General features: G+C 44.9%; 1 protein-coding gene across 1 annotated transcript in view; it reads right to left on the bottom strand.

The window, feature by feature from the left end:
- Positions 1–11563: 11563 nt before the first annotated feature.
- The window catches only part of LOC140393569 (importin subunit alpha-5-like), a 32207-nt gene continuing 27146 nt past the window's right edge, over positions 11564–16624 (bottom strand). Inside the window, exons 10-11 of the mRNA XM_072479852.1 lie at positions 12283–12432; positions 11564–11755 (exon numbers count right to left, since the gene is read on the bottom strand). Coding sequence (XP_072335953.1) covers positions 11699–11755; positions 12283–12432 — 207 coding nt within the window. The 3' untranslated portion in view covers positions 11564–11698. The remainder of the gene's footprint in view (positions 11756–12282; positions 12433–16624) is intronic.

Genomic DNA, 16624 nt, shown 5'->3' with positions numbered 1-16624 from the left:
CTCTTCAGTTTCACCTGCAGTTTCCATGGCACCAACAAAACCAAACACTGATTTTTCTGGTATACTATAATTGTGCTCGTTTAACCTTGCAAACATATTTGAACCTCAATATGCTACAATTCCACATTATTCTATGCATACAGTACATTGCAAACAATCTATACTTCTGTGCAGGAGTGCTGTGCTGGGAACTTTCATCCCCTCCACTGTATCAGATCAAATCTCAACTCCATTTACCTGCCTTTTTGGTGTATAGATTTATCTAACAAAAAGCAATCTCAGGCTTAAACATTTTGTTTGGTCCAGCATCCACAGTCACCAACGAGCCAAGTTGCAGACAAAACCACAATATCCCAAAGCAATGGTCGAAGGGCCTTATTCACAGGGCTACCGGAATTAATTGCAAAGGGCAGTGATTGTTGAGCAGCTGACAGAACCCAAGTGAACAGTGGTGGGTGGGCTAACAGGGGCAGGAAGGTGTTTTGCAAGCCTAGTCTCTCATCGGCAGAATGGATGAGGATGGGGCATTTGGCACTACCACAAGTACCAAATATAGCATCGGATTGGGAAAAGGGAATACAAATATTGTCAGGCTATTGTCTTTTTTGCATTCTTTCAAATAATCGTGAGATACAAGCCAATCTATTTTTTCTGTAGCTCCTGTTACACTCACCACCTGAAGCATACCACCAACTCCAAGAAACTATCACTCATTTCCATTTCAGGTGTCTTAATCTCAAATTTCATTCACAAGAATGAAAAGGCAGTAATGCCGAATAGTAGGTATCATGTTTTATTTTAATCGTTAGGCGAGTACTGCATAGTACTTCAGTCAGCTTTTTATTACTCATCGCCCATGAATTTAGGTCCTAAATGCAGTTTAAAAATCTAAACACGCCCCAGGATCCATGAACAACTATTTAAAATCACTTCCCTTTATGCCTCAAATTAAACAACTGTTCTCCTTGACAACAATGTGATTTATTAAGTTTTCCAGGATTGGTTTTGAGGGAAATAGTTTATTTGGAAGATCTTTCCCAAGGCAAGGCACAGCTGCAACTTCAACAGCTGTTGGCCTGACACACGTTCATTTCCAAACGTGCTCAATATCATCAATTCACGCAACATTGACATGTTAAAATATTTCAACTTTTATACATGATGCATCGTGCACTTTATCTCGTTCTGTGAAACTCCATCCCCACAACATCTCCATTTCTCTCAAGGCTCAATTCTACGAAACTTAGACCAAACTTTTGCTCTCCATTTCGAATCTCTCCTTCCAGTATCTGTTTTCCTCGCACATCTGTGAAGTGTCTCAAGACGGTTCCCAAGGGCAGCACGGTAGCATAGTGGTTAGTATTATGGCTTCACAGCGCCAGGGTCCCAGGTTCGATTCCGGCTTGGGTGACTGTCTGTGCGGAGTCTGCACGTCCTCCTAGTGTCTGCGTGGGTTTCCTCCGGGTGCTCCGGTTTCCTCCCACAAGTCCCGAAAGAAGTGCTATTAGGTAACTTAGACATTCTGAATTGTCCCTCTGTGTACCCGAACAGGCGCCAGAATATGGGGACTAGGGGATTTTCACAGTAACTTCATTGCAGTGTTAATGCAAGCCTACTTGTGACAATAAAGATTATTACATGGAAGGTGCTGATATAATGCAAACTGTTCTGTTCTTGGGTTAGTAGCGGTTTTAATGGCATAAGCGTTTAAAAGTCAACAAGTTAAATTCTTGTAAAATTGCATGCGGAGATGCTAGATACATGTTTCAGTTACAGGCCAGAGGCAAATAATTAAAACTGGAGGAAGGCGGTGTGGTTTTGCCAATGTGTTTCTTTTTTGCCCTTGGACCAGAGATTCAAAAAACAAAAAAGGGGATTCCTGGATTTGTTTGCAGGAAATGAAAGAGATGGGCTGTTCTGTTCAAATCAAAACAGCACTTGGATCTTCATTGAACACAGGGAGCAGATCAGTCTGTAACTCCCAAAAGAGGAAAGAAATTGAAATTTCCAAGAATCAGGTCAGATTATTATAAACGCCCATAGTGATAAGAAATTTAAAGAGGAAATAGACATTTCAAAGTTGTGTGAAGAACAAGATACTTCTTTCACTCCAATGCCACACGGGATTAGTGCTACACTGTCAGAGGTGCAATCTTTTGTTGGAGATGTTAAACCAAGACCCTGAAATGGCCACAAAAGATCTCAAGGTACTATTTCAAAGCAAAGTTCTTTTGATCATTTTGACCAATATTTAGCCAACAAACAGTAGCATAGTGGATAGCACAATTGCTTCACAGCTCCAGGGTCCCAGGTTCGATTCCAGCTTGGGTCACTGTCTGTGCAGAATCTGCACGTCCTCCCAGTGTGTGCGTGGGTTTCCTCCGGGTGGTCCGGTTTCCTCCCACAGTCCGAAGATCTGCAGGTTAGGTGGATTGGCCATGATAAATTGCCCTCAGTGTTGGATGGGGTTACTGGGTTATGGGGATAAGGTCAAAGTGTGGGCTTGGGTAGGGTGCTCTTTCCAAGAGACTGTGCAGACTCGATGGGCCGAATGGCCTCCTTCTGCCCTGTAAATTCTATGATAATTACATAGTTGTGTTGTAATTCACCGACTGATCACAAGGAGTCTCATTCGTACAGAAGTGAATGTTAGAGTCAGGTGACCTCAGACTGTCTAGGGAGCCGAGAGAGATAATGGTTTCTGCCTGTTCATACTGCTATTCATCTGTTGTTTTGTATATATTTGACCCACAGTTAATGTGAATAAACCAGTTATAACTTTAGCTACAAGTGTTCTTGTAAAATAATCAGGCCATCGACAAGAACATTACACAGTGCCAGAGCTGGATAGTATTAAACGCAGAAAACACCATCAGCCTGCCATGAGGTCCACAGAAATTGAAGGTTTTGCAGACTGCAGACCACATGGGAGTCGTTGAAGCCACCAATGAGTCTCAGATTTCATGGTAATGTGGACAGCATCTGGCATGTGTTGAAACAATAATTTAATCTGTTTCTTACTGCAATAAATTCAGGAGATCAATCAGATTCGCCATGACCGATTTTTAAAAATCTAAAAATTCAGCCCAATGGAAGAAATCACAAAATATCTCAGATTATAATAATTCAAGCATTAAATGTTATGGTGCATGTGACCAGAGTGTGGTGGTGAAGAACACAGTTATTCCGTCCCATTCTTTATTGTATCGGAGGGCATGGATTCATTATTAGGGGATCAGTCCGGTGAAGAATTAGGTCTAGTGCAATTGGTATAGCATCCACAAAGGATTGGATCAACACAAGATAAAACCTGTGATACATACACCAAGAAGAGTACCTGCACCTCTTCAGGATAGCCTCAAAAAGGAGCTAGACAGATGACAATCCGAAAGATAGAAGAACCTAACGACTGGGTAAATTCCATGGTGTGTGTAAAGAAAAAAGAATGGCGATATTCGTACAAGATTTTAATGATAATATCAAAAGAGAATACCAAAGTGTGAGGAAATGACATCCGAGATGGCTGGTGCACAATTCTTTACGAAGCTTGTTGCAGCTCCATGTTTCTGGCGGCTAAAGCTAGAGGAACAAAGTACTGCACTTTTAATACGCTATTTGGAAGGTATTGCTTTCTGGGAATGCCGTTTGGCATAATTTCAGCATCAGACATTTTTCACTGTGCTATGGAGCACATAATCAAAGGCAATCAAGGTGTACATGGATGATATCATTTGGGACTCAATCACAGAAGAGCACAATAAGAGATTGCTTAAGTTCTAATGGGCATCAGGAGAAACGTGCTGAAGTTCAGCAAGCAAAAAGTGCCAATTTGAAGTAATTGACGTCACATTCCTAGGTGACAAACTTTCATCGTATGGCATTGAACCTGACAAGGACAAAATCCAAGCAATTCTCAACATGCCCAAACCACACAAGAAAGCCATCTTAAGAGTGATGGGCATGATCAGTTTTATAGGGAAATTCATTCAATACCGGTCAGCAAAAGCACCACATCTACATGATCTCCTGCACAAGACAATGGATTTGACTTGGACTGAGCGACATGAGCAAGAGTGGAAAAAGCTCAAGACTTCACTAACCACAACGCCAGTTCTCACATTTTTTGACCCATCTAAGCAGATTAATGATTCAACAGACACGACCAAAGATGGTCTCGGAGCAGTACTTCTGCAACTCGAACATGACGATTAGAAAGCAGTCACATATGCATCATGATCCATGATGCCAACAGAGCAGAGGTCTCTCAAATCGAAAAAGAATACCTTGGTTTATTTGTAGGTTTGGAGAAATTCCACGGCTACGTGTACAGGCTTCCACCTTTCACTGTTGAGACAGATCATCGCCCTTTGGTTATCACAAAGAATTACAACCAAATGTCTCCTCGCATTCAAAGGCCACATTGAGGTCGATGATGAAGTTACAACACTATGACTTCAATCTCATCTGCACGCCAGGCAAAGTTGTTTTTATCAGATGCATTGTCGAGAGCGCAGATACAAAATATTAGTCACGGAATTTTTGAAGGCGTGGTTCTACATGTAGCCTTATTTTCACACTACTACCAGTATCAGATACGAAACTACGCGAGATCCAAGAGACCAGGAAGGATCAAACTGTTCAAGAGGTAATGAGGAACATCAACTCACACTGGCCCAGAGCTCAATGTATGCATACGTGAATGGACATCTCGGGACAGAGAAGTGTAAACGTAGAGCTCGTGACTGTTTACTGGCCAGGTATAAACCAGGATATTGACAAGATGGTCAGTTGTTATGACACATGCCAGATGCATCGTTGCAAGCAAACAAGAGAACCTATGCAAATATCTGATTTACCTACGACACCATGGCAGAAAGTAGCTATGGATCTCTTTCACCTACGAGGGAAAGATTTAATCATAGACCATTTTTCAAACTATCCCAAAATGGCTCCACTGTCAAGCAGAACGGCAAGCAGTGTAATACTGCATATCAAGTCAATTTTTGCGAGACACCGAATTCCTCAAGTTGTCGTGAGTGACAATGGTTCTTATTTTAGCTGTAAAGTGTGTCAACACTTTGCAATCATGAATGATTTCAATCACATCAAATCTGTTTCACCCACAAGCCAACAGCAAAGCCCAAAAAGGTGTACATATTGTTAAACAATTGTTGAAGTATTATGGGCCAGGATTTAGAAACTCCAAAGTATATTAGAGTTCAACTAACTTTGTTGAATTTGGCTAGGGTGAGCACAAGAGCCTACCCTTCAGATGTTATTCAACATTCTTCCTAATCACTTCAAAAATAAGCTTTATTCTAAGAACTTAATTAACATTTATATAAACACACAGCTAGAAATGTTATAAATTACAAACAGACACCCCACAGCTATGTTAATCTATGTAGAACACTTAATGAATTCCCCCTTAACTGTTCCAATTCAAAAAACAAAATCCCATAAACCAAAAACCCTTTTCAAGGGTGTGACCCAGCACCTCTGCATTCTCACTGAAATAGGACTGGCTTTTCCTGAGATTCTGACCCCGTCTCACCAGTAGGTTTAAACCCTTCTGGAAAGCAAACTAGATCTAAAAAGCCACCACCGAAGTGATTTTTACTGGAACAGATATTTAAAATGAAACTAGAGAGATAGGCCAAAACACTTCTGTTCTCGGAGTCCACAGCAGTCAAATGTGAAAGCGAAAGTAAAACTCTCAGCCACGGCTCCCACAAAAACAACATCACTGAAGCCATGTCATAAGACGCCATGTCATTAGGCAAAAAACCTTCACTCCCATGACAGACGGCAATGGACAGCCAATCTGATCCATATCTTGCACTATTGAGTTAGAGTGTGACCATTGTCACATGGTAGATCGCCAGCAAAATTATTCCTGAATAGAAGGTTGCGTACCACACTTGACAAAGGAGGAGAATACAGTGTTACTGCAGGAAATGCAAAACAGTAAAGCAAAACAAGAGCAGTTATATGACACTTGTAATGACATTGTGAGCATAGAAGATTCAGGCAATTGGTCCAGAAAAGTCATTGTACTTGGAAGTATCACCTCAGTCCTACAATGTACAGACAGAGGAAGGGTTGGTTTTGAGAAGAAATAGTCACGCTCTCTTGAAAACGTGCCCACAGGGACCAAGCCTTGCACACCTAAGTAGGTTTAAAACCTGCTTAGACTTGCTCACCTAGTATCGATCAGGCTCCTGATATCTACTAGCAGAACAGCACCTGGGGGGGGGGGGGGGGGGGGGGGCGCCCCCGGCACTCAAGTGCTGGATGGCACTGCAAAGTCAGCAGCACTGCCAGGGTGGCACTGCCAAGCATCAGAGCCCAAGAGGGGCCATGCCCATGAGGGGGTAGAGAGGGGCATGAAGGCTGGTGGCGTGCAGGGCAGGTATGAAGTGGCCTTGGAAGGCAGGAGGGGTGAAGGGTAGGTGTCCTGGAAAGGGGGCTGGGAAAGACTGAAAAAGAGGGCCCCTCAGCTGCCCCATAGCAGGGAGGGGGACAACATTGCCCGTGGGTGGTTTGGGGGGGGGGGGGGGGGGCGGCGGCACTTCAAGCTCACTTAAGAGATCAGAGCACCCTTTCAAAATAGTGGACCGACCTCAGGAGCCGGTCTGGCCCATGAGTTCAGCTCCCCAGTGATGAAAATAATTCTAAGTATGGGCTAGCCCAGTGAGAAAATCCCAAGGACCCCAAAACATGACTAAGTGTGCTTAGATAGTGGGTGGGGAACTCAGGAGAGCCAGGGAGAAAGCCCCAGAAAAACCTGCCACAAATTACCTTTCCATTAGATTGTGCCTAGAGCTAATGTTTCAAATCCATTGTGACTCTTCTTTAGAGCTGAAGGGAGGTAGAGACATGGATTATATAGTCCAGGGGGTAGGAGGTTGTTCAGAAGCCAGAGCAGAATAGAAGGTCAGGGATAGGCGAGAGCTCAGGTGAGACTGGCAAAGATGTCATGGACACAAAGGGAGTGTTAAAGACGACAGAAGTTGCTAATAATTTCACAAAGGTAAGAGATCATAAGGTGTTCATAGCTGAACAAGGGCAAGATTTGCAAAACAAGTTTCAGATGGTGCTGTCAAAATGGAGGATCATGTTCTTGGTCTGAAGTGGTTACCATTCCTATGATGGATGCTGAAACATACGGACAGAATTCAAATTGACTTGTTACTAGGTGGAAAAAAACCAGAGAAACAGGAACAAGTGTCGGAAGAAGTGGGCAGCACGGTAGCACAGTGGCTAGCACTGTTACTTCAGGGTCCCATGTTCAATTCCCAGCTTGGGTCACTGTCTGTGTGGAGTCTGCACACTTTGTCAGCGTGGGTTTCCTCTGGGTTCCCCCAAGTCCTGAAGATGTGCTGTTAGGTAATTTGGACATTCTGAATTCTCCCTTTGTGTACCCGAACAGGCGCCGGAATGTGGAGACTGGGGGCTTTTCACAGTAACTTCATTGCAGTGTTAACGTAAGCCTACTTGTGACAATAAAGGTCACAATATAATGAGAAGTGGTGTTACATCTGAAGAAAAGGAAAATAAATGTGCATTGCAATGCTCAGTGAGAAATTAGCACCAAATCCAATACAGATATAGATCTCAGTACTGACTTGGTTGAAACATGAATCAGAAAGGATGGCAAAATTGAATTGCTATATCTTTGAGAGGGAACCAAAGAGGTAAGAAAGAAAGAGGCATGATAATGTTGAAGGAGGGGGGAATACCTGTTGTGCCGAGACATCTTTACTCAAAGGGTTCAGGGAGAGGAATGGAAATAGCAAAATGGTTGTTCTACAATATTTGAATTACTCACTCATTGATTGGGAGAGAAAGGGCATAAATGGAGAATGATTAGTTGTTTTTATATTCATTCAGGGGATGTGGGCTGGGCCAGCAATTATAATGCCCATCCCAAAAGCCCTTGAACTGTAGTTTGCTCAGCTATTTCAGAGGGACATTGCTGCGTGCCCAGATGCCAGGGTGGCACTGCAAAGGGGTGAAGGGTGGGGGTCCTGGAGGCCAGACTAGGCAAGGATGGCAGATTTCCTTCCCTATAGCAAACCAGATGGGTTGCAGGTTAGCTTCCTCAACTGGTTTGTTCATTAGGCACAGCTAGACAATTATAAATAATGGAATGGATCCAGTCAATGAGCCAATTGTTCCATCAAACACCTTTGGAGTGCAATTATGTTCAATGGAAAGGGAAAACGTTCCAACAAAATGGAACCAGACTGGAATTTGGAAGATTTAAACACGAGGAGCCAGTTGTGCCAAGGTGGAGAGAGATATTGATATACTGGGCCTGTAGACCGAACAATGGGATATTTAAACAGTATGGTCCAGTTGCAGAATAAATAAATTGCAAAAAAGTATATTTCAAGTTTCAGTATGATTTTGATCTCTTTATCCAGAACAAGCCAAAATTTGTTCTGCAGCCATCTGGTGAATTCACTCATCTTTAAGGATGGACCAAAAAAGGACAACAGAATTTCCACACCTGCCTCCACATTTCATACTGCAATGGGAAAGATCGAAACTCAAGTGGTGGCAGATGGGAAGCGAATGCCCCATTGTATCATGGCGAATGTCTCACACCCTCAGGAGGTGTTAACCCACAACACAGGAGGTGTAATCAACATGAATATTCTCCACCTTATTTGAACAATAAACACTTCAGAAAAAAAATGCGTGGAAAAGCCGACATGAAGGCAACAATGTTGTCGTTTGTATGTTGAAAAAGATCAGCCTGGGGTGGTTTGCAGGCAATTCCATCAAAGCCAGCCTGTGAAGCAGACTTAGAAACTTGCTGCCTGATGTTTTGCAGCTGGAGTATGTAACCCATTCTTTGTTCACCCGTAGAACCAACCTCTAGAAATTAGACCACAATAAACCGCAGTCTACTGTGCTTTCCAGGACCCTCACTTCAATTTGAGCATAATCCCAAGAAACCACAGGCCCGTGTTGCAGGAGACCATAAACCAGACACGAAGACATTTGTAATCTGTAAAACCACACAACCTCTCATCTGTATCCGATCTTTTGAGAAAAAGTATGTGAGATGTTGCATTTAAGTCAGGACAAGTGTGTGAGAATAACTAACCTTTAATTTTTAAACCCACAAAAGCTTGCTGCTGAATGAAGAGTAAAAGGCAGACTCTTTCCAGACAAAACCGACTAATCATGGGCAACAAGAAAGCACGTTCATTCTGTTAACAATTAACAATTGTGAAGAAAAAGCTTGCAACACCACTAATAAAGAACAAATTGCATTGGACTCCTGCATCAAGCTTTATCCCAAAAATATCAAATTAATTGCTGTTCATAACAGAGCGCCAAGGGGAAAAATTAGTGCCTGCGTCTATTCTGCAGCCACTTTAAATAGTTTTTCTTCCATTATAGAAACAAGACTTGACCTTTGTACTACAGCAACTATCGTAACTAGTCTTGGCAGTTAATTAAACAAGGGTGAAGTGCTAGATGGAATATGATTATTATATTTATACAATGGATATAGGCCCAACATGCTAAACCTTTCCTACTCCATCCCACTCCCACCCAGTGCACAATAAATGGACATGATCTGAACTGCTTCTAATAAATTTCCTCCAAATGAGAAGGCCAGTACACATCTAAATGTCTCAACCAAACAAAAAACTCCTAGTTTTGATATTTGATATTATATTTGCCTCGAAATGAATGCCAACATTCCATTTCCCTTCCTGATCTATGCTGTAGCTGCATACTAACATTGTGATTCATGAACCAAGACACACAAATTCATCTGTATGTAGAGTTCATAAAATCCCTACAGTGCAGAGACCATTCAGCCCACCAAGTCTGCAGTGGCCATCTGAAACAGCACCCTACCTGGGCCCAAACCCCACACTATCCCACAACCCCAGCTAGGGCCAATTTAGCATAGCCAATCCACCTAACCTGCACATCTTTGGACTGAGAGAGGAAACCCATGCAGAGACAGGGAGAAGGTGAAAACTCCACAATAACAGTCACTCAGAGGTCAGAATCGAACCCAGTACCCTGGCACAACGAGACAGCAGTGCTAGCCACTGTGCTGCCGTGCCACCCCATCTCTCCATTTTGATATGTTGCTTCTCTATTTCTGCCAATGTGGACAAGTTCAGATTTTCTCACATTATACCATGCGTTAAATGTTTGCCTACTCACTGAACACCATCAGTGTTCCTTCACAGAGTCCTCGGGTGCGATTCTCCGATTATGGCGTCCAAGTGTTCGCGGCATCGTGTTTCATGGAGGCGTGAACAGGGCCCGGCACGACCTATTCTGGCCCCCACAGGGGGCCAGCACGGCGCTGGAACGGTTCACGCCGCTCCAGCCTCCTTACGCGGCGGCAAATGGGCGCCGCGCCAACCCACGCATGTGCGGGGATCTCCTTACACGCGCCGGCCCCGACCCAACATGGGGTTGGTGTTCAGGGGCCAGCCGCGCCGGAAAGTAGGCCCGGGGTGGGGGAGGGGGGGGGGGGAAAGAGGAGAGAGAAAGAGAGAGAGAGAGAGAAGAGGGGCTGGCCTGCCGATCGGTGGGCCCCGATCGCGGGCCAGACACCATCGGAGCCCCCCCCCCGGTGAGAGAGCCCCCCCTCCCCCCCCCCCCCCCCCCCCCCGAGCGTTCCCGCAGAGTTCCCGCCGGCAGCGACCAGGGGTGAACGGCTCCGGCGGGACTCTCTCGTGTCTGCCGCTCAACCCTTCCGGGCCTGGAGAATCGGCAGTCCCGCTGATTCCAGCGGCCCGCGGCTAACGCTGCGCCCGTCGATTCTCCGCACCTCGGAGAATCGCGCGCTGGCGTCGGGGCGCGGTTGGCCGGATTCTCCGGCGCGGGGCTCGGAGAATCGCCCCCCCCCTCATGTCCTCTTACACAAATTACTTGCCTATCTTTGTAATCAGCAAATTTAGCAATCATATCTTCAGACCCTTCATCCATGTCATTGACATAAATAGTGGAGGCCCCAGCACTAATCCCTGTGACTCATTACATTTTTCCAACCCATGCCTTCACTGGTCCCAACTAGCTAACCAATCCTCTATCCATGCTAATGTTACCCCCGACACCATGAGCTCATACTTTGTGTAGTAATGTTTGCAGTGTCAGAGGTTTTCTGGAAAGAAGAGTACAGCAGATCAACAGGTTTCCCCTTATCCACATCTATTGAGCTCTTTAAGTAATAAGCATTTAGTCAAACACAATTTCTCTTTCCCATTCTGCCTGATTGCTCTGAAATTTGCCTCACTATAACCTCCTTAACTATTCCAGCAATTTCCTGATGAAATGAAATGAAATGAAAATCGCTTATTGTCACAAGTAGGCTTCAATGAAGTTACTGTGAAAAGCCCCTAGTCGCCACATTCCGGCACCTGTTCAGGGAGGCTGGTACGGGAATCGAACAGTGCTGCTGGCCTGCCTTGGTCTGCTTTCAAAGCCAGCGATTTAGCCGAGTGTGCTAAACCAGACCCTTTTTTCAAAGCTTTTTGATAGCTTTTTTCAAAGAGTTCAATGACAGGCTTCAAAGTTTTTGCAAAAAAAGTGATTTATTTCTGAAAGTACTTGGAATAGAGTTAAACATGGATTATAAATTATTGCACGGACAAGGATAAGCTTAACAATTTTTCTTCAAAAGCTAAATGTATTTTCAGTAGGATGTACTTCAAAATGAAGGTTCTCCATTTGCCACTTCAGCTTGTAGGTTTGTAACTTCCTCCTCCTGGAAGAGAGAAGGGCTTCAGATTTAAATGCATTGGTGTATATTCCCTTGCATTGCTCCCTCCTCCTCCACTACCACAACATTGGTCTAACCAGAATGAGCAGAGAAGCTATCCCACCTCAAAAACATGGGCCATTCATTTCCAAAATCCTAGTAATGAACTATTCACCCTCAGACTAAAAAAGATAGAGAGAAAGAAATATCCAATGAGCTGTACAAGTGATTGTTGAAAGCATTGAGAGTAGAAAGGCAGAAATAATTGAGCACCTCTGTTCCTTTCTAGTTACTTCCAATAGCAGGAATCTTACTGTGGGCAAGGCCAGATGGCCACACCTTTGTTACAAACTGCAGGCATGTGTCAGTTCCAGCCTACCTCCAGTGGAAGCATGAAAGAATGGTCAGCAAATACGTGCAGCAAAAGCCCCCACAAATTGGAAAACAAAAAAGAAATCACAGGAAGAATTTGCATCAACAGCAACACAATTTACTGCTAGAATATTCAGTCAGGTTACCGTTTTTGCACCTACCTCATCAAGGAAGTACTTCTCAATTAGCTTTAATGCGGTTTCGTACACAGTGGAATTTGGATGAAATTGAAGAGCCTCAATTTTCTCCAGGCCATTAAATTCCTCTATCAATAGACATAGTTTATCCGTCTCACCCAACTGTTCTCCAGCCTTTCATGAAAAGAATGAAAGCAAGGATAGCATTAACTCTTGGCATCTTGCAAGGCAAGTGGAAAGTTGCTACTAACAATGAAAATTTATGTTGGAATCATCAGATTCCCTTTGTTTGGGTTGATTCACAACCCAAGTTTCAAGAATAAAAGGTCAGAATTCAAGACTGTCAGCAACAAAAAGTACATTGCAAGTTAAGATTGGAGAGTGCTTGTTCCTCCAGTAATTCATTTTCTTAAAAATATAATCTGTAAGCTGGTCTGTAGTGAGGCTATGTAATTCAACAGAGTCACCAGTAATTAGAAGTTGGTTTGAGAATGTAATCATGCATTTTGCATGTCTTTTTCTTGCTCAAACAACCCCCGTTAGTAGAAAAATTGCTGTCAGACAGAGGACACGGAATGAGAATAAGCCATTTAGCCTCAAGCTTGTTCCACCATTCAATGAAAAAGGTGGAAAAATCGGTCATCCAACCCACCTTAGCCTTGTATCACAACAATTAGTCCAACAGAGTCCCAAACGGAGTGTGAAGAAATGATGATTTCACTAGCTGGTTCTCATTCTTGGATCCAAGTCCCACAAGTGCTGGACTCCAACTAATAGAAACAGTTTCCCCTTAATGGCTTGAGCTTTGATCAAAATATTAGTCAACATTCTAAATTCCAGGGAATACAACCCTAGTTGGTTTTAATCTACCGTTTTACTCCTATTGTGGACTCTTACAGTTAAGCGAGGGTGCATGCCCTGCAACAAAGCTGTACTTCTGCAAGAGAGCAAAGCCCAAATTATAGGATCACAATCATCAAATGATGCAGCACAGGAGACCCTTTTGGTCAATTGCATTTGCACTGCCTCTTCTCAGAGAGAAGTCTTACAACACCAGGTTAAAGTCCAACAGGTTTGTTTCAAACACTAGCTTACGGAGCACTGCTCCTTCCTCAGGTGAATGAAGAGGTATGTTCCAGAAACATAGACAAATTCAAAGATGCAAGACAATGCTTAGAACGCAAGCATTTGTAGGTAATTAAGTCTTTACATATCCAGAGATAGGGGTACCCCCGCCCCCCCAAGGTTAAAGAGGTGTGAATTCTCTCAAGCCAGGACAGTTGGTAGGATTTTGCAAGCCCAGGCCAGATGGTGGGGGATGAATGTAATGCGACATGAATCCAAGGTCCCGGTTGAGGCTGCACTCGTGTGCGGAACTTGGCTATAAGTTTCTGCTCGGCGACTCTGCGCCATCGCGCGTCCTGAAGACCGCCTTGGAAAATGCTTACCCAGAAATCAGAGGCTGTATGCCCCTGACTGCTGAAGTGTTCCCCGACTGGAAGGAAACATTCCTGCCTGCCGATTGTCACGCGATATCTGTTCATTCGTCGGCGCAGCGTCTGCGATGGAAGTATGAGGTAGACAACGTTGGCCGAGTCACACGTGTATGTACCACATACCTGGTGGGTGGTGTTCTCATGTATAATGGTGGTATCCATGTCGATGATCTGGCCAGAGATTGCCATGGCAGGGTTGTGTGGTGTCGTGGTCACTGTTCTGAAGACTGGGTAGTTTGCTGCAAACAATGGTTTGTTTGAGGTTGCGCGATTGTTTGAAGGCAAGTAGTGGGGGTGTGGGGATGATCTTGGCAAGATGTTCATCATCATCAATGACGTGTTGAAGGCTGCGAAGAAGATATCGTAGTTTCTCCGCTCCGGGAAAGTACTGGACGACAAAGGGTACTCTGTCGGTTGTGTCCAGTGTTTGTCTTGAGGTGGTCGGTGCAGTTTTTTGCTGTGGCGCGTTGGAACTGTCGAGCGCCATATCCCATTCATACAAGGGCATCTATCGGTGTCTGTGGATGTCTGTTACGCTCCTCCGCATCTGAGCAGATCCTGTGTATACGGAGGGCTTGTCCATAGGGGATGGCTTCTTTAATGTGTTTAGGGTGGAAGCTGGAGAAGAAGTGGAGCATCGCGAGGTTATCCGTGGGCTTGCGGTAAAGCGAAGTGCTGAGGTGACTGTCCTTGATGGAGATGTGTGTCCAAGAATGCAACTGATTTTGGAGAGTAGTCCATGGTGAGTCTGATGGTGGGATGGAAATTATTGATGTCATTGTGTAGTCAGTTCAGTGATTCTTCGCCATGGGTCCAAAGGAAAAAAATGTAATCGATGTATCTGGTGTATAATGTCGGTTGAAGGTCCTGTGCGGTGAGGAGGTCCTGTTCAAACTTGTGCATGAAGATGTTGGCATTATTGAGGTGCGAATTTGGTCCCCATGGCTGTTCCGTGCGTCTGGATGAAGAACTTGTTGTCGAAGGCGAAGACGTTGTGATCCAGAATGAAGCGGATGAGTTGCAGAATTGCGTCTGGAGATTGGCGGTGTTGAGTACTGAGGCTGTTGCAGCAATGCCGTCATCATGGGGGATGCTGGTGTAGAGTGCCGAGACGTCCATTGTGACGAGGAATGTTCCTGGTTCAACTGGTCAATGGGTGCTGAGTTTCTGTCGGAAGTCCGTCGTGTCGCGACAGAAGCTGGGTGTACCTTGTACGATGGGTTTCAAGATGCCCTCGATGTAGCCAGAGAGGTTCTCACACAGGGTCCCATTGCCTGAAACGATAGGGCGGCCTGGTGTGTTGGCCTTATGTATTTTCGGGAGGCAGTATAGATCTCCAATGCGGGGAGTACGTGGGAGGAGAGCACGTAGGGTGCTCTGAAAGTCTGGATCCTAGGTCTTAATCAGTCTGTTGAGTTGGCAGATGTGTTCCTTGGTCAGATCCGCCTCACCGCACAGGACCTTCAACTGACATTATACACCAGATACATAGATTACATTTTTTTTCCTTTGGACCCACGGCAAGGAATCGCTGAAATGACTGCACAATGACATCAATAAGTTCCATCCCACCATCAGACTCACCATGGACTACTCTCCAAAATCAGTTGCATTCTTGGACACACTCATCTCCATCAAGGACGGTCACCTCAGCACTTCGCTTTACCGCAAGCCCACGGATAACCTCACGATGCTCCACTTCTCCAGCTTCCACCCAAAACACATTAAAGAAGCCATCCCCTATTGACATGGACAAGCTCTCCGTATACACAGGATCTGCTCAGACGAGGAGCGTAACAGACATCTGCAGACACTGAAAGATGCCCTCATACGAACGAAATATGGCGCTCGACTCATCGATCGACAGTTCCAACACGCCACAGCAAACAAACCGCACCAACCTCCTCAGAAGACAAACACAGGACACAACCGACAGAGTACCCTTCGTCGTCCAGTACTTTCCCGGAGCGGAGAAACTACGACATCTTCGCAGCCTTCAACACGTCATTGATGAAGATGGAACATCTTGCCAAGGTCATTCCCACACTCTCACTACTTGCCTTCAAACAACTGCGCAACCTCAAACAAACCATTGTTTGCAGCAAACTGCCCTGTCTTCAGAACAGTGCCCACGACACCACACAACCTTGCTATGGCAATCTCAACAAGACGTGCCAGATCATAGACATGGATACCACCATTACACGCGAGAACACCACCCACCAGGTACGGGGTACATACACGTGCGACTTGGCCAACGTCGTCTACCTCATACGCTGCAGGAAAGGATGTCTCAAAGCGTGGTACGTTGGTGAGACCATGCAGACGCTGCGACAATGAATGAACGGACATCGCGCGACAATCACCAGGCAGGAATGTTACCTTCCAGTCGGGGAACACCTCAGCAGTCAAGGGCATTCAGCCCCTCATCTCCGGGTAAGCGTTCTCCAAGGCGGTCTTCAGGACGCGCGACGGCAGAGAGTCACCGAGCAGAAACATATAGCCAAGTTCTGCATACATGAGTGCGGCCTCAACCGGGACCTGGGATCCATGTCGCATTACATTCGCCCCTCCCACCATCTGGCCTGGGCTTGCAAAATCCTACCAACTGTCCTGGCTTGAGACAATTCACACCTCTTTACCCTGGGGTTACCCCTATCTCTGGATATGTAAACACTTAATTAGCTGCAAATGCTCGCATTCTAAGCATGGTCTTGCATCTTTGACATTGTCCATATATATGTTTCTGGAACATACCTCTTCATTCACCTGAGGAAGGAGAAGTGCTCCAAAAGCTAGTGTTTGAAACAAAACTGTTGGACTTTAACCTGGTGTTGTAAGACGTCTTACTGTGCTCACCCCAGTCCAAC

This window comes from Scyliorhinus torazame, chromosome 17 (assembly GCF_047496885.1).
Source record: "Scyliorhinus torazame isolate Kashiwa2021f chromosome 17, sScyTor2.1, whole genome shotgun sequence".
Lineage (NCBI taxonomy): Eukaryota > Metazoa > Chordata > Chondrichthyes > Carcharhiniformes > Scyliorhinidae > Scyliorhinus > Scyliorhinus torazame.
This window is presented reverse-complemented; position numbering and strand designations above follow the sequence as displayed.